The sequence below is a fragment of the Protopterus annectens genome, chromosome 3.part1 (genome assembly GCF_019279795.1).
Source record: "Protopterus annectens isolate FY-2018-M chromosome 3.part1, PAN1.0, whole genome shotgun sequence".
Taxonomy (NCBI): Eukaryota; Metazoa; Chordata; order Ceratodontiformes; family Protopteridae; genus Protopterus; species Protopterus annectens.
Window position 1 is genome coordinate 1,822,875,698 of NC_056732.1, and position 23,330 is coordinate 1,822,899,027.

Below are 23,330 nucleotides of genomic sequence, written 5' to 3' on the forward strand. Positions count from 1 at the left end.
TTTTAGCCTATCTATATAGGATAGTTGTTTGAGACTCTGGATTTTCCTGGTCTCTCCAATTGCTGCATGTGCTTTGTAAGGTACATGCTGAAGGGGGCATTGTAGTCAATAATGGGTCTGATAAGGGAGGAGTACAGGGATGCTATGACTCCTTGTTCCTGGATGAATGGAACATTATCTGCTCCATGTACTATTAGTTACAGAAAAAAAGTGTTGTAGCTCACAGTGCTACATACCCCTAAGGCCATGCACCCAGCTGGCAGAAATAAAGTATCCCTCTGAGGAAGAATAAACTTTAAAAGCTATTCTACACGTCACCCTGCCACACTTTTTCCGGTGTGTGTAACAAAAAAGTAATGGCTTTAAAAGTTTTTAGTGTTTCTCTGCTACTTTGTGGTGATTTTCAGTGTCCATAATTATGCACCAGTACAAGGCTTAACAGTGCAGAGAGGCACTTAACTTTAATCACCCTTCTTATACCAAAGTACTTAACAAGGGTACATCTTCCCTGATTTTGTAGCTTAATTGTTATTGTCTTATTTGTTTATCAGTAATGTCTATTTGGTAAATCCCACTTTCAGTGTGTTATCATAGAGAGCTACTGTAATTAAATTACAATTCACTGCTAAGTTCCAAAGTACTGTAATTTAAGATAAGTAACACGCAATATTCATGAATAAATACATTCAAGATAAATGCATACCTGATGTACAGGTGACAGCAATCAAAGATCAGGTTTTTGAAAACAAACGTTTAATGTGTAAGGCAGAAGTACTAAATTAAATTTGTTACAACAAAAATATATAGTTCATAGTATCAGGTTTGGGATGTGTAAAGATATTGTGTGCCTGTGGGGGTTAAACATGCAAAGTTAGTGGTGTATGTATGTTATACCATACTTACAAAACTTATTGCTCTAAAAATGGGTGGTCACTAAAGTCTTAAATTCAGTTTTATTATGAGTGCTTCATATCTTGGGGAGGTTTACTGCATAGTTTGCCACTGCATAGTGGAAATTCCATGTTTATCGATAGATTCTGGAACACAGACTATCTGCAGTGGACAATTTCTTAATTTTATAGAGACGTTAGCTATGGGATGGTTTTAAATAATGCAGGGAAGATAGTCTGAAGAGAAGTTTATCAGCTAGGCAGAGCTGTTTAATAGCAAACTGGTGTTAAAATTCAAGATAGCCACTGACAAGTAGTGAGCAACAATAGAGGGTTCTACTGCTGTACCCGTGTGTACCCCTGCATCAAATCAAATATCCTGTAATAACCTTGGCCTGATTCCTGATGTAACAGAGAGCTGAGATTAGTCAACAAATGGGAGAAGTAGAGAGAGAATTAGAGATAGCAGTGGTTACTCTGGCCTTATGAGTGAGAAAAGACTTGATACACTTTACAAAGTTAGAGATTGTTTGTTTATTTACCACAAAGTCTTTAATGTGAGGATCAAAGTTCAGCTAGTTGTCAAAAATGACACCAATAATGTTGTGGACTCTTGAATCAATTCTAATGGAAGTAGCAATCATCGTAATTCATAGTGAGTTTATGTCTGGTGAGGCAGTCTTACTGTTTGGATGCTAATTTTAAGAACATTACAAAAGTAGGGAGGCATATTAGAAAAACATCACAGACATTTTCCATGGGATCAAAATGCAGATCCATCATCTTTAACTTGGTCTGAAGGAAGTAAAAAGAAACTTGAAGTTCACAGCTGACACAGTCAAGAGAACAACTTCCAGAATGAACCACAACTGAGACAAGTGCATGCTGAAAAAGACTGGCTTTCCTTCTATGGCTTACTGCATCACTCACATGTATGAATAGGAGTGGGACAAACACTGATCCTTCACCTACTCCAGCTTACTGTCTGTTTCCTGATTATAAAATAATACAAGAACCATCTGTGGGCACTGAGAGAAAAGCTGGTAATCTTATTGGATTATATCAACATTGATCGAGATACCATTTCAAAGGGTATTGTATGTCAAGGAGGACTGTGCCAACATATTTTAAAGAATGGAATTTTCAACGTCTGACATAATAAGCATGACATACCACATCAAAGGCTTTTAATATATCAAGGAAAACTATAACAACAAATGTACCAAAGTGGACATCCTCATGGATGAATTTTAAGACAACTACTGGTAAAATCTCTGTGCCATGATTGGGCCAGAAAGCACAACGGGTACTGGAGACAAAGATGGTATTCAGGAGATGTTTCATTTATTGTTTATTTAAGCATTTTTCTATAACTTTTTTTCTTAAAAACAAAAAAAATCTTTATTACATTCTATTTATTTAACATTTGTTTATCAGTGGAGGCCCTGGGAGAAACACTCCAGACATGTCTTTGTTTATCATGTTTGACAGAGGCAATCTTACATTTATATAAATGAAAATAAACCATAGCGACAGCAAATTTTATACATCACATACCATGCCGACACAACTGTAGCTGTAAACATTATACATCACTTTTAATGTTTACAACTGTAGCTGTAAACATTATACATCACTTTTAATGTTTACAACTGTAGCTGTAAACATTATACATCACTTTTGCTATATCCAGTCATTATCAGTCGACCTTTACATGGCTCATTTTAATCCTGCCTTAAACCTCATTCCCCCCTCACATGTATTGATCCCACACTTCCCATTTTCCTATCTAATTTGCTCCTCTTTTCTAAAGCCCCTAGTTATAGTTGTTTTATCTTTGTTACTATCCTCACTACATCTAGTAAAGCTGGTTTGGACTTTAATTTCCATTTTCTAGTTATTGTTTTTTAGGGTCTACTTCATGTTGTTGTAAACTGACAATATCGAATACGATATTGTCAGCATGAAAATATCGAAAGCTCAGAACATTGCGCAGGTAAACCGAAATTTCCATAAAGGGGAGATTTCTGTTTACCTCAATGTAGTGCGGTCTCGGAGTTGGTATATTTAAGTAGAGGGTGTGTGGGGGGTGCAGGGGGGCTTGCCACCCTGCCTACGCCAGTTAGTTTTATTTTTTGTATTTGTTTTTTTTTTTACATTGTCCGATATTTTACTAATTCAATCAATAAAGTTTGACCTTTATTGATTCACTTTAGTAAGATTTCGATAACATGATATAAACGTGTTTTTTAGGCAGCCATCATAACTCAGACTCAGCAAGGCCTTAATATATCTAGGCAATTCCAATTCTGCAACACAGCTCAAAAAATATTTCTTTAGTTACTCCAATTTGCTCACCCAGCATTTCTGACAGAGTGGTCTGCAGGGAATCTTTAAAGTCTGCCAATTCCTTACACTCCCAGAAAATATGTTCCCAGTTACCTCTTTCTTCCCCATCACACCTGCAAGCAAAGATCCTAAATCTTCTAGATTTTGCTGCATATTTGGGAGACATACATATAACCCCCCATCATTTCTTTGAACTGCTTATCCAGTCTTTCTTCCCAGTCCTTCCTAACCTCTCATTGATTCTTATAGTTATCATGCAATATTTATATGCTCTACTAATGATTCCTTCTTAACAGCAACTTCTGTTCTAGATTCCACTAAAACCTCTTCCAGTGCTAGTCTTTCATTTAGTAACCCCTATTTCTTTCTCTCTGCCTATACTTTGATAGCAATCCTTGATAGGGAAGGTAATCTCTAACCTGCAGTCCAAATAAGTTCTTGGCATCTTCCAATTCTATTACCTTTCCCTCTCTATCTCTAGTTATTTGCTACCAATACCTTGGTTCCCTTATTAGTTTTCTTCAATACATTCTAGCCCCATCTTGCCTATTGTCTGCATCCCTAATTACAGTCATCCCTATCAGCAGAATCTCCTTTCTCCATTCCTGTGTTGGCTTAGCTCTTAGAATACTTCCTGCTACTTTACAAATATAATACTCTGTATAACTATTGCTGTTCTCATTAAAGGTCTGCATCCAAAATCCCAGAATCTCCTTGTTTCTTGAGCTTCCCCTCAGTTTCATCATCATCTCTTTCCACTTTGAATTATAGTTTTCTGATTGTGCTATGTACAGGAGCCTTAACTTTGTTGCTCTGAAATACCATTTCAACTCAGGTAATACCAATCCACCCTGTCCTATTGGAAGAATAAACTTAATCCCACTTCACTTTTGCCATTTTCACCTCCCAGATAAAATCCTTCAGCTCTTTATTAATTGCTATTCACAACTTCTCTTCTGGTTGATAAAAATATTCCTGACTTGTATATAAAACTAAAAACATTTTAACTGCTTGCATCTTACTATAAATATACATATAAAAGAGTGTCCATTTTCTCTGTTGTTATATTTAGTCTCTTCCTACATATCCTTAGCTGCCACACAAGTATCGTTTTTAATCCATACTCCTAACTACTTAATTTTATCATGTCCCCATAATTATGGATCTTGCTGAACCAATCCGTATGTGGGAACATAATTAAATGCTCTTGTTTTTGTTTTAGCTTTATTAATTTTGTACCCCAAACATTTTAAAACGGTCTCATTATGTCTCACAGCATTGTAATGTCACTTTCTGGTTTTGTCAGGTATAAAAATAATGTTATCTGCAAACAAACCCGGCTTTTCATGACTATTGTACCAATTATATCCTTTAATTTCTGAGTCCCTTATTTTCTTTGCCAGTGATGCTAAATATAATGCAAATAAAGGGGAGAGAGGACACCCCTGCCTGGTTCCTCTGCTCAAGCAGAGATTATCAGAGAATACCTCACCTACTTTCATTTTCACCTCCAATCCTTCATATATCCTCCTAATCAACCTTATAATTTTATCAGGGAATGCAAATGCTTTCATTGCTCTGTTCATAAAGTCCCAGTTTACAATTCCAAATGCTTTCTCTGCATCAAGATCCACCAACAACAGTGGTATTTTCTTATATTCTGCTTCCCTCTGGATCATCACTGTTCTGTTAATGTTGTCAAATATTTGCCTCCCCTCCGCAAAACCACATTGATCCATACCTATCTATTTTGGCAACCCTTTTGCCATTCTTTTAGCCATTATAGACATAAACACTGTATAATCATGATTTAGTATTGAAACAGACCTGTATGAAGCTGGATCTGATGGCTCTTTACCCTCTTTAGGTATTACAGTTACTACCACATTTTTCCAGGATGTTGTTAATTCTTCCACTTAGTGTATAATAGATTGCTCTTCTCTAAGCCAAACATTCTATTTATTATGCCTTGCAATATGTTCTAGTATTCCTCTTTCAGTCTCCAATAAGAAGAATTTATTTATTGTATTCTCATTTGTTTATGTAACTTCTGCAAACTGATGTACTATTTTTATGATATATATAAATTGTTATATTTCCTGTTTCTACTCTATGTAAGTTATATATTATATGTTTTTGACTTTTATTCTATGTATGTACCTTGGAGCTTTTCTCCCCTGGCCTCCACTGAAAATGAAGCCTGGCCCAGTGGACTTTCCTGGTAAACAAATGCCAATAAATAAAATAAATAAATAATGTTAAACAAAACCTTTCAGACCGTATCAGTTTTTTTCCATCCTAGCTTCCACACATCCACAGGAATACTATCTATTCCTGGGACCTTTCCAGTAGATTGGTTATACATTGCAATTTTTATCTCATCTCCTCCCATCCCATTAGTAATTGAGCTTTATCTGCCTTTAACCTCAGCATAATTAATTCTTCCAAAAAGATTTCTATTATTTCACTTTTCTTGATTTCCATATTTTTCTGCTTTATACGCACTTTCAGAGGATTTCCAAAATATTTCTAATACTTCTACAGGATCCCTTGTTATAGGCTCCCCTTCTACTTTCTGTTACCTGAGTTGTTGTCCTAAAGGTGTTTGTGTTCTAGAGTTATCAGAAAACAGCTTCTTAACTGCAATATTTCTAAACTCATGCATATTATCGAGGTAATCCCCCAATCTTTGCAATACTTTAACATCTATCAGTCCCTCTAAAGAATTCTTGTTACTTCTTAACCATGTCTCCCTTTCTTTTATTTCCACCCTGTTTTTAAATTCCAGTTTAATTTTATCCCACTCCCTAGCTATATTTTCAAAAAAAAATTCTATCTTCTGTTATCACTTCTGAATAATTTCTACTACCCGTTCCTTAAATTCCTCTCTTTTCAACAGATAGGTGGGATAGTGCCAGTGTCTCATTTTTATTTCATTACCCTGCGTTTTTATTTTAGTTACTATTGGTGCATGATCTGAAATAGTTATTGGGTGCATATCAAGACCAACACTTAATTGCACATGTTCCTGTAAAATGGAAATTCTGTCTAGCCTAGCTCAGTTTTTGTATCTTGGGGAATAATATGTAAAGTCACTCTGAACTCCTAGTACTGAAGTCACATCTTCCATGTCAAATATTTTTATACATTTCTTTAAAAATCAAGCTTCCTTTGTTATATTTTCTCTTTTGGGCTTCCCAGACACATCTTCACTGTTGCAAATCAAATTCCACTCCCCACCTATAAATAATATTCTGCTAAAAGCTGATTATTTCTCTTAGAATTTTCTTAAGCTCTATTATAGCAGTTTTCAGTGGAATATAATTACATGCCAGTGTAATCCTTCTCCCTTGCCATTAGCCCCTTAGTACTACAAATCTATCAATATTGTCTTTTTTATCTTCTTCTATTACTATTGGAGCTCCTCTTGCAATTAATATAAGTACTCCTCTCTTCCTTTGTCCTAGATACTCTGTTGAATAACCATCCCGAAAAGCTTTCTTTATAAATTCACATGTTCAGCTCTTTCCAAGTGTGTCTCCTGTAACATATCTATTTGAGCTCTATATTTTTTAATATAGTTCACTACTCTTTCATTTTTGCATTTAACTGTGAGACCATTACTCTTAAAAAGACATTATAGAAATAATAATATTCCTGAGGGATTATTATTCCCACCTTTCATATATATAAAAGTTTTTTTTTTGTTTTGTTAAATGTCTGATTGCAGCATTTGTGTTAAATGAATGCACTATTTGGCAGGTTAATGTTTTATACAATTGTTTCTTGTAATCTCAGTTTGAGCTTATGTCACATCTTGCAAAACATTTTCCTTTATTGAAAACCCTCAGACAAAAATACACACACACACACACACACACACACACACACACACACACACACACACACACACACAATACCCACCTACAACCTATTAACTTAATAATAGCACACAAAACTATGTATATCTTCAAATAATAAAGTTCTACCCTCCTAATAGCTTGTTTTGTCACTTTAATGGACAATTTCAGGCCAATAAAGCCAAACCCCACTAGCTGTGGATATGCATATGAATTAGCCAATTAGCTGAAGTTCATAAGGATCATTTGCATATATCTCATGTGCTTCTGACACAAGAGGTTTGGGAGGTCACTTATTGAAAGTTCTAGCTTTGCTGGAATTTTCATTTTGTTTTTACTAATTGGTTTTTCAGTGACCTTCTCACTCATTGTTTTAGTTTGTTGTTTGGGATATTTTTGCAGTGACCCTGATGATAATGGACATCAGCTGGGTATAACAGCTGTGCATTTCTAATGCTTAGTCAAACACTCTGCTTGTGCTGTGCATATGAGGTCATTATAAGGCCAAAATATGCATATCCACAGCTACTGGGGTTTGGCTTTATTGGCCTGAAATTGTCCATTAAAGCAATGAAACAAGTCATGGGCATTCAGAATTGCCAATTAGCTGAAACACCTGATGTTCATATGGATCATTTGCATATATCCCATGTGCCTCTGAGACAAGAGGTTTGGGAGGTCACTTATTGGAGGTTCTATCTTTGCTAGAGTTTTCATTTTGTTTTGACTGATTGGTTTTTCAGTGACCTTCTCACTCATTGTTTTAGTTAACTCATTGTTTTAGTTTGTTGTTTGGGATATTTTTGCAGTGGCCCTAATAATAATGGACATCAGCGGGGTATAACAGCCCTTTGTTTCTAATGCTTAGTCAGACACTCTGCTTGTGCTGTGCCGATGAGGTCATAACAAGGCTGAAATATTCATATCCACAGCTAGTGGGGTTTGGCTTTATTGGCCTGAAATTGTCCATTAAAGTGACAAAACAAGTCATAGGCTTTCAGAATTGCCAATTAGCTGAAACACCTGATGTTCATAAGGATTATTTGCATATATCCCATGTGCCTCTGACACAAGAGGTTTGAGAGGTCACTTTTTAGAAGTTCTAGCTTTGCTGGAGTCCTGCTCAAAAATATAATTATTGCTTCTTTGTAATCTCACATTTCTCAATTTCCAAGTCCTCTACAATTTTAAAACAATCCAAAAAACTCCAATAATTCCAGATTCTCTTGTTCTATTCCTGTTTATCTCCATCTCCCAAATCCTGTCTCTGTTTCTTTTCCAGTGCACTCTCGATCCTTCTAGTCAACCCCTGTGCTTTTCTCCCTCTCTCAAGCATTTTCAGTTGAAAGACTGGAAAAGGTTTAATTGCCATAGTCTCTCTATGGTCTTTATTACCAGAAGAACAGGAAACAGAATCTCCTTCTCTTTCACAGACTCACTTTTCTAAATTTTTAAACAATTCCTGTTGTGGAATACCAGTCCAGTTGCTTATTTATGCTTTCATAACATTTATATAGTCTGTTTCTTCTAGCTTCTCAGGTACAGCAGAAAATCTTAGGTTTTCCCTATGTGCTCTGTCTTCTAATTCTATTATTTTTTTAAACATCTCTTCTTGTGTAGTCTCATATTCAGCCAGCCCTTTCTTCATTTTGACCTCTGAGTTTTGCAGTTTTATCACCTTCTTGGAGTATCTGTTTAAAGCTTCCTCCATTTTCCAGCCTTTAATTGTTTGAGTTGATATATTCCACCACTGTTACATTTATTTTAGTCAGGTCTGTGTGCAGTTGCTTTATACTTTTCTCAAGGTTATTGGAAGTCATGTCTGGGAGCTTGCACTTCTTTTTGCTGAACAGCTACATTACTTTTCCCAGTCAGTTTTTTTTTTCATCATCATTTGTAACTGATTTTCTTTCAGGTCCTCTGTATTTCTTTCTTCCTGTCATCCGGGCAGTGCACTTAATTGCCACTTACTGAAATTTACTCAGAAATCCAGGTCCACTGGCCTTCTCTACAAAGTTTATGTTTTCACACTGAGCTAGAATTAAGTTGTTACTCAATGTGCAGCCATCTTGGAAGTCATTTCTCTAGGGATTTTTGAGAAAGAATGCAATAAGATGGGCTAACAGCTGTTCCGTGTTTGCATTGCTGTCTAATGTTCATCACCTCCCCTCCAGCCAATCTTCCCATTTGTTCCCCATTACAGGCAAAGTATGATAGCAAAGGGCTCAACTTACAGTTATCAGGAGTGTTTGAAAGTTTTTCTTATTTTCTTGTCCCACCCACACATGCATTAAACAGAGCATCATGGAGGATGTTACCCATGTTCGCAATGGCTGTTCCTTCCAAACAGCCCTGCCCCCTCAACCACAAGTAATGGTTTCCACTTAGAGAACCGCACCAACTCAGTGTACTCCCAAGTGCATACAACCTTCCTCACCCAAGGGAGAGGTGAGCTGGACATGCTCCCTCAATTCTCCCACACCCTACCTGGTTTTTCTAGTGCCAAGGGCCACTAATCAAATACCAGACACCTAGGTCAGAGACAGGGCTCCATCCATCTGTGCTATGGAACCACAGAACCAAGGTTTTGATATAAGTATTTATCGAGACTGTGACTAGGTGTGAAATGGACTGAACTGAGATTTCACTAAGAATTCAGCAAGGATTCTGTCTATGGCAGTTCACAGTGGATTAGTTTGAACTTCCTTATTAATGTGAGGACTGTGTAAGTACAATGTGAACTGTGAGTAGGGTTGCCACCTTCCTTCGTGGTGAAAACCGGAGTAAAGCCACACCCCTCACGTCATCAGTAACCCCGCCCACCCCACCCATCTCCCGCCCATTTTGTGACGTCACAATGACATCACTCAGCAAGGAACGTTCTCTTTTTTCATTCCTGCTGCCTGCTTTTGGCTAATTTACTATGCTTTTCTGTAAAAAAAGCATAGTAAATCAGCCGATTTACAAACTCCGATAGTCTGTTTCCTTTTTGAAACAGAATACCGGAGTTTGTACAGTGCTTTCCGGACTACCAGAGAATCAGTTTGATTTCCGTATAGTCCGGATAAAAAATGGAGGGGTGGCAACCCTAACTGTGAGTCAAGCTTGACTTGGTTGGGATGATTAGATGATAACAGATTAGATTGCCTTGACATAAGCATTTGGACTGAAATACGAAAATGATTAATAAATAAATAAAAAAGTATTTATTTTCCTTTTGTTCAACAGCCTAGTCCCAGTAGGCTAGTGACTTCTTTTCAGAGGAGACCATAGGGTGTATTGATACTACTAAGGTAAATTTGGCCAGGGCATTGGGGAACTTCCTGTAGTCTTTTTGGCAGATGCTATGGGATCTTTTACATCCACTTGAACTACCAGCAACTCAAGCAGATGGGACTTCAGTTTAACATCTCATGTGACAGATGGCACACTTATGGGTCCTGCACACCCCTTAATTCTGCAATACAATATTAGCAATTTGAAAATTATTCCAGCCACCTGGAGAGGGAATTGAACTCATAGATGTCTGATCCTCCAGCACCAAAGGTGAGTGTGCTACCTGTTGAGCCACTGATACACAATGCTGTAATTGCTAAAGTATGGTTAGTAACTGTGGAAACAGGAAAGGGGTCTAGCTATGACTTAGCTAAAGAAGCTGCATCACTATTTCTCCACATTTCTGGGGGATCTTCTGTGTAGTCTTGCTGTTCTAGACAGTACGTGTTTATTTATTAAAACTGTCTCCTTTTATATTCGTGCATGCACCATAAAATTTGTCACTGTCCAATTTGACATCTCTCATTTTATACAAGGAAGCAAAGGAATTGTACGTTGAAGTGGTTAAGTGTGCTGATACCAGACATGTATATATGCCTCAAAGTGGGATCACTACCATCGCAGCCTTTTAAGCTTGAAAAGTTTACTTTCCAGATCTTTTATATCATTATATAAACTACTTGTATCAAGTGCATTTATATTTTATTCAGGTTCTAAGATGTCGTTCAAAGGCATCATGAGTAATGGATTACTGTCCACATGCATAACACAATGTATTCGGTCAGAATGTGAACAAGTTTCTCCTTCCATTAGATTAATTTCAATTCTATATCTCCTCCTTCAGCCATGCTTCAGGAGGTTGTAACAACACAATCAGAATCCAAAAAGCAAACACAACCAAAGCGAATAAAGAATGGTTTAATACGAATTTGTGAAACTAAAAGCAGTGAAAACACCATCCAGCAGGGCTGTAGAATAATCAGTTTAATAACATATAAAAAATGTTGGTCAGTGGTTTCATGTAAAAGTCTATAAAATGCCAATTATGCTATGGGTAACCCAAGAATGTGTAAAAACATTCTGAATGTTCTGGAACCTTTCCACGTAACAGCTGTAGTGCATGTAAATTTTCAGACATCCTGAGACTGGCTGGTGTTATGACCTAACATTTTATGCAGATTGTAAAAGTTCAAATTTAGTATATTTAGTTACTTGTATTTTCTGTTCATCCTTTTACGTAGGCAAAACGAATTGGAGAATGGATTACTGAGCATCGATATGATATAAAGTAGAATAAACAGTCAAATTCTTAAACATTTAAATATCTATGGAAATAAGCATGTTTTTAAGTTCTTTATACCGCAATTAATGCATTTAAGTTGAGATGGTTTAATGAAACAAATAAAACTGAACATACAGAATTAAAATGGATTTTAGAATTACAAGCTGATAAAAGCAGAGGTTTAAATGAAATGGTTTCTTTAAAGCTGGTGTTAAAATCATGTGACTTATTTAAATAATAGATCTAATTTAATGCAATTATAAATAAGCATTAAGCAATGCAATGTTTTATTTGGTCTGAGGAAGTGCCATCTAGGCATGAAAGTGCTTACCACATTTTTCATATGTTATTAAACAGATTGTTCTACAGCCCTGTTGGATGGCCTTTTTATTACTTTTATTTCAATAAAAAAACTTTGGTTGTCTTTGCTTTTTTGGACTATTTAACCATAGCCTTCAGACAGTTTTCATGTCAAGGGTAGTAAGCTAAAATTTCTGAGAAAAAATATCAGATTAGTGTTTGCTTTAACATAGCTTGATAGTCTAGTCCAGGCATCAGCTACTTATTCAAAGAAATATGTTGCACATGTCTTTCATATATTAACTCCTACACAGGTTATTCTATGCTTCCCTAATATTCTTTTATAACCCCACCCATTCCCAGAGGTAACTGTTTCTGAATGCCCTATTTACTTATGTAGGTTTCTTCTTAAATATCTGTATAAGACACTGTTCAAGTTAAAATATTTGAATCTTTCACAATTCAAACTTTCACTTCCATGTAAGTACTTGTTATATTTTGACAGTACTCTTTCCAATTTACTCATGTTACTTTTCTCATAATGTTTTCATATTATTATTCTATATTCTAATTTAGATATAATGTAACTATAAACAATGATGCCATCATTTAATTCCTATGCTTTATAAATATTGTTATACAAATATTAGCCAATAGTTTAGAATTATCACTAACTGAGTGACATGATCAGAAAAACTCAAAGCTGTATCTACCCATATACCCAGGGGCTTAAGCAAATCCACAGCTTCAATCACTGTATGATGTATTAAATATTCACAATTCAGTCTACATTGCCAATATCTCATATGGCTATTTTCTTGCAGTTACTTGCTTAGGATGGATACAAACCCACAGTATCTGAGGTACAGTATCTTAACTGAAAAACATACATGTGTACTGCTTGCCCCATTCAGTGCCTCAACATATTCTGCAGTGTTGCACATGCACAGCCTTCAGTACCCCACCATGTTCTGCAGTACTGTTCACCCCAGCCTTGAGTACCACACCATGTTCTAGAGTACTGTTCACCCTCAGCTTTCAGTACCACACCATGCTCTGTAGTACTGCTCACCCCCAGCCTTCAGTACCACACCATGTTCTGCAGTACTGCTCACCCCAGCCTTCAGTACCACACCATGTTCTGTTCTACTGCTCACCCCCAGCTTTCGGTACCACACCATGTTCTGCAGCACTGCTCACACCCAGCCTTCAGTATCATGCCATGTTCAGTAGTACTGCACAACCCCAGCCTTCAGTACCACACCATGTTCTGCAGTATTGCTCACCCCTAGCCTTCAGTACCACACCATATTCTATGGTAGTGCATAACCCTGGCCTTCAGTATCACACCATATTCTGTAGTACTGCTCACCCCCAGCCTTCAGTACCACACCATGTTCTAGAGTACTGTTGACCCTCTGCCTTCAGTACCACACTATGTTCTGTAGTACTGCTCACTCCCCAGCCTTCAGTACCATACCATGTTCTGTAGTACTGCTCACCCCCAGCCTTCAGTACCAGACCATGTTCTGTAGTACTGCTCACCCCCTGCCTTCAGTACCACACTATGTTATGTAGTACTGCTCACTCCCCAGCCTTCAGTACACCACCATGTTCTGCAGTACTGCACACCCCAGCCTTCAGTACCACACCATGTTCTGTAGTACTGCTCACCCACACCCTTCAGTACCACACCATATTCTGCAGTACTGCTCATCCCCCACCTTCAGTACCAGGCTGTGTTCTGTATTACTGTTCAGTTTATCACCTTCCCACATCTGAAGGTTTTTGTGATGTACATTTAAAACAGAAGCCTCTGAAAATTAAACTAGCAGCTTTGATAAAATTGTTGTACTTGTTATATTTCACGGAAGTTCTTATTCAACTAATTTAAGATTTTTTGCTAGATTGATATACATCCTTACTGGATACACCTCATTCATCCTTTACCTATTTTGATTTCTTAGTTTACTGTTAGACAAAAACAGGGGAAGAACTGAAAACTGTAATTAACTGATCATGTACTTACTGTCAGTGCTGTTACCAGACTGAAAACTGTAATTAACTGATCATGTACTTACTGTCAGTGCTGTTACCAGACTGAAAACTGTAATTAACTGATCATGTACTTACTGTCAGTGCTGTTACCAGACTGAAAACTGTAATTAACTGATCATGTACTTACTGTCAGTGCTGTTACCAGACTGAAAACTGTAATTAACTGATCATGTACTTACTGTCAGTGCTGTTACCAGACTGAAAACTGTAATTAACTGATCATGTACTTACTGTCAGTGCTGTTACCAGACTGAAAACTGTAATTAACTGATCATGTACTTACTGTCAGTGCTGTTACCAGACTGAAAACTGTAATTAACTGATCATGTACTTACTGTCAGTGCTGTTACCAGACTGAAAACTGTAATTAACTGATCATGTACTTACTGTCAGTGCTGTTACCAGACTGAAAACTGTAATTAACTGATCATGTACTTACTGTCAGTGCTGTTACCAGACTGAAAACTGTAATTAACTGATCATGTACTTACTGTCAGTGCTGTTACCAGACTGAAAACTGTAATTAACTGATCATGTACTTACTGTCAGTGCTGTTACCAGACTGAAAACTGTAATTAACTGATCATGTACTTACTGTCAGTGCTGTTACCAGACTGAAAACTGTAATTAACTGATCATGTACTTACTGTCAGTGCTGTTACCAGACTGAAAACTGTAATTAACTGATCATGTACTTACTGTCAGTGCTGTTACCAGACTGAAAACTGTAATTAACTGATCATGTACTTACTGTCAGTGCTGTTACCAGACTGTAAACTGTAATTAACTGATCATGTACTTACTGTCAGTGTTGTTACCAGACTGAAAACTGTAATTAACTGATCATGTACTTACTGTCAGTGCTGTTACCAGACTGAAAACTGTAATTAACTGATCATGTACTTACTGTCAGTGCTGTTACCAGACTGAAAACTGTAATTAACTGATCATGTACTTACTGTCAGTGCTGTTACCAGACTGAAAACTGTAATTAACTGATCATGTACTTACTGTCAGTGCTGTTACCAGACTGAAAACTGTAATTAACTGATCATGTACTTACTGTCAGTGCTGTTACCAGACTGAAAACTGTAATTAACTGATCATGTACTTACTGTCAGTGCTGTTACCAGACTGAAAACTGTAATTAACTGATCATGTACTTACTGTCAGTGCTGTTACCAGACTGAAAACTGTAATTAACTGATCATGTACTTACTGTCAGTGCTGTTACCAGACTGAAAACTGTAATTAACTGATCATGTACTTACTGTCAGTGCTGTTACCAGACTGAAAACTGTAATTAACTGATCATGTACTTACTGTCAGTGCTGTTACCAGACTGAAAACTGTAATTAACTGATCATGTACTTACTGTCAGTGCTGTTACCAGACTGAAAACTGTAATTAACTGATCATGTACTTACTGTCAGTGCTGTTACCAGACTGAAAACTGTAATTAACTGATCATGTACTTACTGTCAGTGCTGTTACCAGACTGAAAACTGTAATTAACTGATCATGTACTTACTGTCAGTGCTGTTACCAGACTGAAAACTGTAATTAACTGATCATGTACTTACTGTCAGTGCTGTTACCAGACTGAAAACTGTAATTAACTGATCATGTACTTACTGTCAGTGCTGTTACCAGACTGAAAACTGTAATTAACTGATCATGTACTTACTGTCAGTGCTGTTACCAGACTGAAAACTGTAATTAACTGATCATGTACTTACTGTCAGTGCTGTTACCAGACTGAAAACTGTAATTAACTGATCATGTACTTACTGTCAGTGCTGTTACCAGACTGAAAACTGTAATTAACTGATCATGTACTTACTGTCAGTGCTGTTACCAGACTGAAAACTGTAATTAACTGATCATGTACTTACTGTCAGTGCTGTTACCAGACTGAAAACTGTAATTAACTGATCATGTACTTACTGTCAGTGCTGTTACCAGACTGAAAACTGTAATTAACTGATCATGTACTTACTGTCAGTGCTGTTACCAGACTGAAAACTGTAATTAACTGATCATGTACTTACTGTCAGTGCTGTTACCAGACTGAAAACTGTAATTAACTGATCATGTACTTACTGTCAGTGCTGTTACCAGACTGAAAACTGTAATTAACTGATCATGTACTTACTGTCAGTGCTGTTACCAGACTGAAAACTGTAATTAACTGATCATGTACTTACTGTCAGTGCTGTTACCAGACTGAAAACTGTAATTAACTGATCATGTACTTACTGTCAGTGCTGTTACCAGACTGAAAACTGTAATTAACTGATCATGTACTTACTGTCAGTGCTGTTACCAGACTGAAAACTGTAATTAACTGATCATGTACTTACTGTCAGTGCTGTTACCAGACTGAAAACTGTAATTAACTGATCATGTACTTACTGTCAGTGCTGTTACCAGACTGAAAACTGTAATTAACTGATCATGTACTTACTGTCAGTGCTGTTACCAGACTGAAAACTGTAATTAACTGATCATGTACTTACTGTCAGTGCTGTTACCAGACTGAAAACTGTAATTAACTGATCATGTACTTACTGTCAGTGCTGTTACCAGACTGAAAACTGTAATTAACTGATCATGTACTTACTGTCAGTGCTGTTACCAGACTGAAAACTGTAATTAACTGATCATGTACTTACTGTCAGTGCTGTTACCAGACTGAAAACTGTAATTAACTGATCATGTACTTACTGTCAGTGCTGTTACCAGACTGAAAACTGTAATTAACTGATCATGTACTTACTGTCAGTGCTGTTACCAGACTGAAAACTGTAATTAACTGATCATGTACTTACTGTCAGTGCTGTTACCAGACTGAAAACTGTAATTAACTGATCATGTACTTACTGTCAGTGCTGTTACCAGACTGAAAACTGTAATTAACTGATCATGTACTTACTGTCAGTGCTGTTACCAGACTGAAAACTGTAATTAACTGATCATGTACTTACTGTCAGTGCTGTTACCAGACTGAAAACTGTAATTAACTGATCATGTACTTACTGTCAGTGCTGTTACCAGACTGAAAACTGTAATTAACTGATCATGTACTTACTGTCAGTGCTGTTACCAGACTGAAAACTGTAATTAACTGATCATGTACTTACTGTCAGTGCTGTTACCAGACTGAAAACTGTAATTAACTGATCATGTACTTACTGTCAGTGCTGTTACCAGACTGAAAACTGTAATTAACTGATCATGTACTTACTGTCAGTGCTGTTACCAGACTGAAAACTGTAATTAACTGATCATGTACTTACTGTCAGTGCTGTTACCAGACTGAAAACTGTAATTAACTGATCATGTACTTACTGTCAGTGCTGTTACCAGACTGAAAACTGTAATTAACTGATCATGTACTTACTGTCAGTGCTGTTACCAGACTGAAAACTGTAATTAACTGATCATGTACTTACTGTCAGTGCTGTTACCAGACTGAAAACTGTAATTAACTGATCATGTACTTACTGTCAGTGCTGTTACCAGACTGAAAACTGTAATTAACTGATCATGTACTTACTGTCAGTGCTGTTACCAGACTGAAAACTGTAATTAACTGATCATGTACTTACTGTCAGTGCTGTTACCAGACTGAAAACTGTAATTAACTGATCATGTACTTACTGTCAGTGCTGTTACCAGACTGAAAACTGTAATTAACTGATCATGTACTTACTGTCAGTGCTGTTACCAGACTGAAAACTGTAATTAACTGATCATGTACTTACTGTCAGTGCTGTTACCAGACTGAAAACTGTAATTAACTGATCATGTACTTACTGTCAGTGCTGTTACCAGACTGAAAACTGTAATTAACTGATCATGTACTTACTGTCAGTGCTGTTACCAGACTGAAAACTGTAATTAACTGATCATGTACTTACTGTCAGTGCTGTTACCAGACTGAAAACTGTAATTAACTGATCATGTACTTACTGTCAGTGCTGTTACCAGACTGAAAACTGTAATTAACTGATCATGTACTTACTGTCAGTGCTGTTACCAGACTGAAAACTGTAATTAACTGATCATGTACTTACTGTCAGCGCTGTTACCAGACTGAAAACTGTAATTAACTGATCATGTACTTACTGTCAGTACTGTTACCAGGAAGCTGCTTTTGTTGAACCATCATTCCTCCTTCACTGTCACCAGGTGGAATTGTCTCATGTTTCTTAATAAATAACAACCAAAGTTGGTCCACTGGGATGTTGTAACCTGAAAATAATCAGGAATTGTTACAGTGGTTTATACTATGTTTACAGTGGTTTATTCCTACCTAGCTGATGGGCAAACAAACAACTTAGTCATTAACCACAGATAAAGGCTGGCTACCTCTGCAGTCAAATGGCTGTGTTCTATATTCATTTACTGTTTATCTACCTAATATGCACAGCCCCTTCCCTACAAGTCCTTAATTCTATAACCCAAGATTCCTTCCTATCTGTTGAAATATCCAGAAAAAATATTAGGGCAACAAACCGCCAGGCTTTTAAAATTCCAAGTGTTTAATAAGAATTCCTCATAAGTGCTTTTGGGTCAAGCACTTCTTCAGATGAACAGACATAAAATAAAAACAAGTGAAGTTTTATACAAATTCAAATTACTAGCAGCCAATCACATCTCAGTATTTTACCCTCCGTTTCTTAAGTGCAGGTTTTAAAGGTACAACAAGTACAAATATGACTCTGTCATTGTCCATGTTGGTGTGAACGACCTGAAATATACTTCCCTGGAATATATGAAAGGAGACATGGAAGACCTCTCCAGTCTTGTAGCCCAAGCAGGTATGACCCTAGCCCCAAGTAGCATCCTGCCATCACCCAGAATGATACCGCAGTACAAGGACAAAATTATTGACTTCAACAATTGGCTAAGCTTCTGGTGTCATTCAAAGGGATCCAGTAGCTGTCTGCCTGGGTCAACATGGTCGACAGACCACGATGCTTTGCCAGAGATGGCCTGCACATGTCGCCCCTGGGATTCTGGATACTGGCTAAGGCTCTTGCCGCCCAATATAGTACCTTTTTTAGGTAAGGTTCAAATGACAAATTCATCACCATTACAAGAATAGGCAAGCAAAAACTGAGGGTAATGCTACTCAATGCTAGAAGTCTAAATCTCAAAATGCACTCACTCGAGGCACTCCTTAAAATGGAGAACATCGATATCTGTGCAGTGACTGAGACCTGGTTCAACGCTTTAGAGAGCACTCCTGCATTACCAGGCTAAAACACATACCACACTTTTCATCCATCTAACATGGACCAAAACACTAAAGGCAGAGGTGTGTCCATATTCATTAAGGATAGCCACACCTCCAGGCTAGTTGTGCAGCATAATGCATCCGAGGTTGTCCAAGTGCAACTAACTCTGGGCAAAACTGTAATCCAAATTGTAGCTTGCTACAGATCCCCCACCATGCCCTAGGATTCCCACTCCTCTTTTCTTGATATACTGGAAAATATTAGGGTTCATCCAAACACCCTAATAAAGGGCAGTTTCAACTACCCCACCTCTAACTGGGAAAACTACTCATGTACCAACTCCTTCACTCAACGCTTTCTGGAATTCATAAATGCCAATGCCCTGGATCAACTTATCCACACCCCCACCAGGGCCAACAATATCCTAGACCTAGTCATTACCAACATGAGTGATTGGTGTTCCATACCTGAAGTCAACTCCTCGTTGGTCAGATCCAACCATAAGCTAATCACCCTAGATATCTGCATCCCGCCCCCACCCACCATTAAGGAAACCATGGTAAAAAATTTCTCCACAGCCAACTTCATGCTTCTTAAAACAGAAGTGGCAAACTTCATGACACCCATGCAGATGGACAATACAGTTACGACTGCCGAATCCTACACAAATGCACTCTATAAGCACTTACATGAGTGCATGGATCGTGCTATCCCAAACAGAACCAAGACGTTATCCTCCAAAAAAAGGAAGCCAATCTGGTGGTCCCCTGCCATAAACAAACTCTACAACAGAAGGAAGAAACTGTTGCAAAAGGGAGTAAAATCCCATGAGTAGAGGAGCTCCCTCAGTAAGAAGCTGAGATCCCATATAAGATCCTCCAAAGCTAGCTACAAAAACAAAATTGCCACTGATTCTAAGAGCAATCACAAAGCATTCTATAGCTATGTCAAGAATCTCAATGGCAACACCCAGATTTGCTCTGAGTTACAGCACAACGGCATGAAAATTACAGAACCAACTGATATTGCCAACATCCTGGCAGATAGATTCAGTGCTAACTTTACCCACTCTCACCCCCTAAAGGGCCCATATCTATACAGGAAGAATGCAGAGTCCCTGTAATCCCATCTATGCAGGTAAAAGGTGCACTCTCTAAAACCAAAAACACAGCATCCATGGGACTGGACAATATCCCAGGCTTCATTTTACAAGAACTTCAGAACGAACTGGCTCCCCACCTAAGCACCATATTCAATCATAGTCTCATGTCAGGCTTTGTGCCCACTGAATGGTGCACAACAACAGTTATCCCACTCCACAAAGGGGGAGCCATCACTGATCCTGTGAACTATTGCCCTATTAGCCTGACGAGCCTGGTCCACAAAGCCATGGAACATATCATCATGGAACTCATAAACAAAGACATTGGTAACCTCCAAACTGTGGACCCCACCCAGTTCAGGTTTGTGAAAGGCAGATTATGCCTTCTGAACCTGATCGACTTCTTAGAGGCAGTCACTAAAGCTGTAGACAAGGGTAAGGTGGTTCACACAGCCTATCTTGACCTCGCCAAGGCTTTCAACACCATCCCCCATTCTGGAATTATAGCTAAACTCACTAAACTAGGTATAAATCCCTACGTCACAAGATAGGTTGCCAACTGGCTCACTGACAGAACCCACACTGTAAAAGTTGCAGACTCCAAATCTGACTTCAAACCAGTGACAAGTGGAGTACTACAGGGTTCAGTCCTGGGAAGTACAGGCTAACACAGAAGGCCTTTGGCTAATGAAGTTTGCAGATGACTGCAAACTAGGAGCCATAGTCGAGTTCCTAAATGATGTGGACATCCTAAAGAAGGGCCGTATTGAGACAGATGCCTGGTGTTAGAGGCATGGCCTCAAGCTCAATGCCAAAAAGTGTATTGTCATCCCCTTTGGTAAAAACTCTGTACCCATGAACTACCACATAAATGGCAGTCTACTTAATGCCGAATGTGTGATAAGAGACCTTGGGACCCAGGTGGACAGTAGTCTCTCCTTTGATAATCACATTGCCACAGTAGTCAGGAAATCCTTCTATGTGGCACACCTCATCACAAAAGGGTTTTCATCCAGGAAAAAAGAGGTCATTGTTCCCCTCTACTCGCACTCATTAGACCCATTATAGAGTATAGCACCCCTTTTGGAATGTAACTCACAAGACATCTGCAGCAGCTGGAAAGGCCACAGAAGTACCTCACAAAGAGGATGCTGGCCACAAACAGATGCCCTACACTGACCATCTCAAAAAACTCCAGCTTTACTCTGTAGCATATCACCTACTCTGAAGAGATCTCTGCCTAACATACAACTCTATGTTAAACCCAGAGCTGTTGGACATGCTACACCTAAAGAAATCCCAATCCCTCTGAGCTACATGCTCTAGGGAACTAAACCTTGTCACCACAATAAACAGGACATGCTGGAGGGATAGATTCCTGTCCCAGAGACTTCCCATACAGTGGAACAAGCTACCCATCTATGTCAAGTAAAGTTCCTCATTAGCACTCTTCAAGAAAAGTCTTGATGAGTGGATGGGAAATAGGAAATACACCCCGGGGATCACTTCTGTGGCTCTACTCAACAGGGGCACAAGAAATTAACTTTCTTGGGTGGCGTAAGCCAGGGAACCTTGTTGACTAGGCTTACTTAGGCCCTTGGGCCGATAGCCTAGTACCTACCTATGAACCTATGAATACGTATAGACTAAGGCAATACACAAGAGACTAAATTGAATGAAGAAATAAACACAAGGCTAAACACGACTACACTTGTTATCTTACAATTCAATGCCTTGTGTCAGACATCTGTAATTAACCTTCTAGAGAAATGCATTTTTTTTCTACGTAACACTAAATTCTAGACCATCAGTGAGGTATGCATGCAGTCTGACAATGAGCAGTCATGTCATTTGCAGGAAATGCATTTCTGACACAAATTTTAGAGTGGAAGATGCCACATAACCTAAACAATTCACGATTTGTTAAGACATTGGAAAGTTAGATTTTTTAAACTTCGGTTTATTTTAGGTGCTCTCATCCTAGGAACCTTCTCAGTGCAACCTTAGTCAGAAAGTCAGAAAAAAGTGAGAAACAGGAGAAATGTAGAGCTAACATATGAACCTATAATGTATGCAAGTGACAAAACATATGCAGTTAAACAAGATGAACTGCTGTATACTATTACTATACGAGTTAACAACTGGTCTTGTGAATATGCCATGCACACAGAAAACAGCATATCAGAGCACATTTATAAACACAAAGTGAAATAATGAAAGCAACTATTGGTAAAAATGCATTAAAATCATGCAAAGATTACCAAGGTAAGTATTATTTTATTTATTATTTATAGACATTAGTTTCCTGGGAAATCAGACTGCATCTAAAATACCCATTTGCGGCATAGTCCCAGGGAGAAAAGCACCCAAGTACATTATTTACACAATAATATATACAGTTGATACAGCTGTATCAGATTTTAAAATGTACAGTTAAGGTAAAACTGTTTACATAACAGAAAGTTCACACCAGGGATCATACCAACAGCTCTACTAGATAGGGGCCAAGGGTACTAGCTGCTAGATCAAGGGCCTAGGGAACTAACCAAAGGGGCAGTGAATACTGCACAACGTGGCTGGGCTAATATATGCCTTCAGGCAGATAGCCCAGTACCTACCTATGAACCTATGAACAAGAATATTTACGTTATAGAAGAGAAGTCAAGTGACTAGTGACATTTTAAATGCACAATTCAGGTAAAACTGATTCCATTATTACAAAAATATATATGTTGTGGAAGATACATCATAAGTAGCAGTACAAGGTGCACAACGTTAGTCCTGGGTTCAAATTCAGGTAAAACTGATTACATTATTACAACAATATATATGTTGTGGAAGATACATCATAAGTAGCAGTACAAGGTGTACAACGTTAGTCCTGGGTTCAATACCAGATCAGTATAAATGAGGAAGATGATCTCATTGTAAGAGTAATGCAGTACAAAGTATACATGCGAGAAAGTA

General features: G+C 37.9%; 1 protein-coding gene across 1 annotated transcript in view; it reads right to left on the reverse strand.

The window, feature by feature from the left end:
• Positions 1 to 23,330, reverse strand: part of LOC122797888 (zinc finger protein 271-like) — a 181,818-nt gene that overhangs the window by 48,628 nt on the left and 109,860 nt on the right. Inside the window, exons 5-6 of the mRNA XM_044066406.1 lie at positions 18,334 to 18,337; positions 18,147 to 18,272 (exon numbers count right to left, since the gene is read on the reverse strand). Of these exons, the coding sequence (XP_043922341.1) occupies positions 18,147 to 18,272; positions 18,334 to 18,337 (130 nt within the window). The remainder of the gene's footprint in view (positions 1 to 18,146; positions 18,273 to 18,333; positions 18,338 to 23,330) is intronic.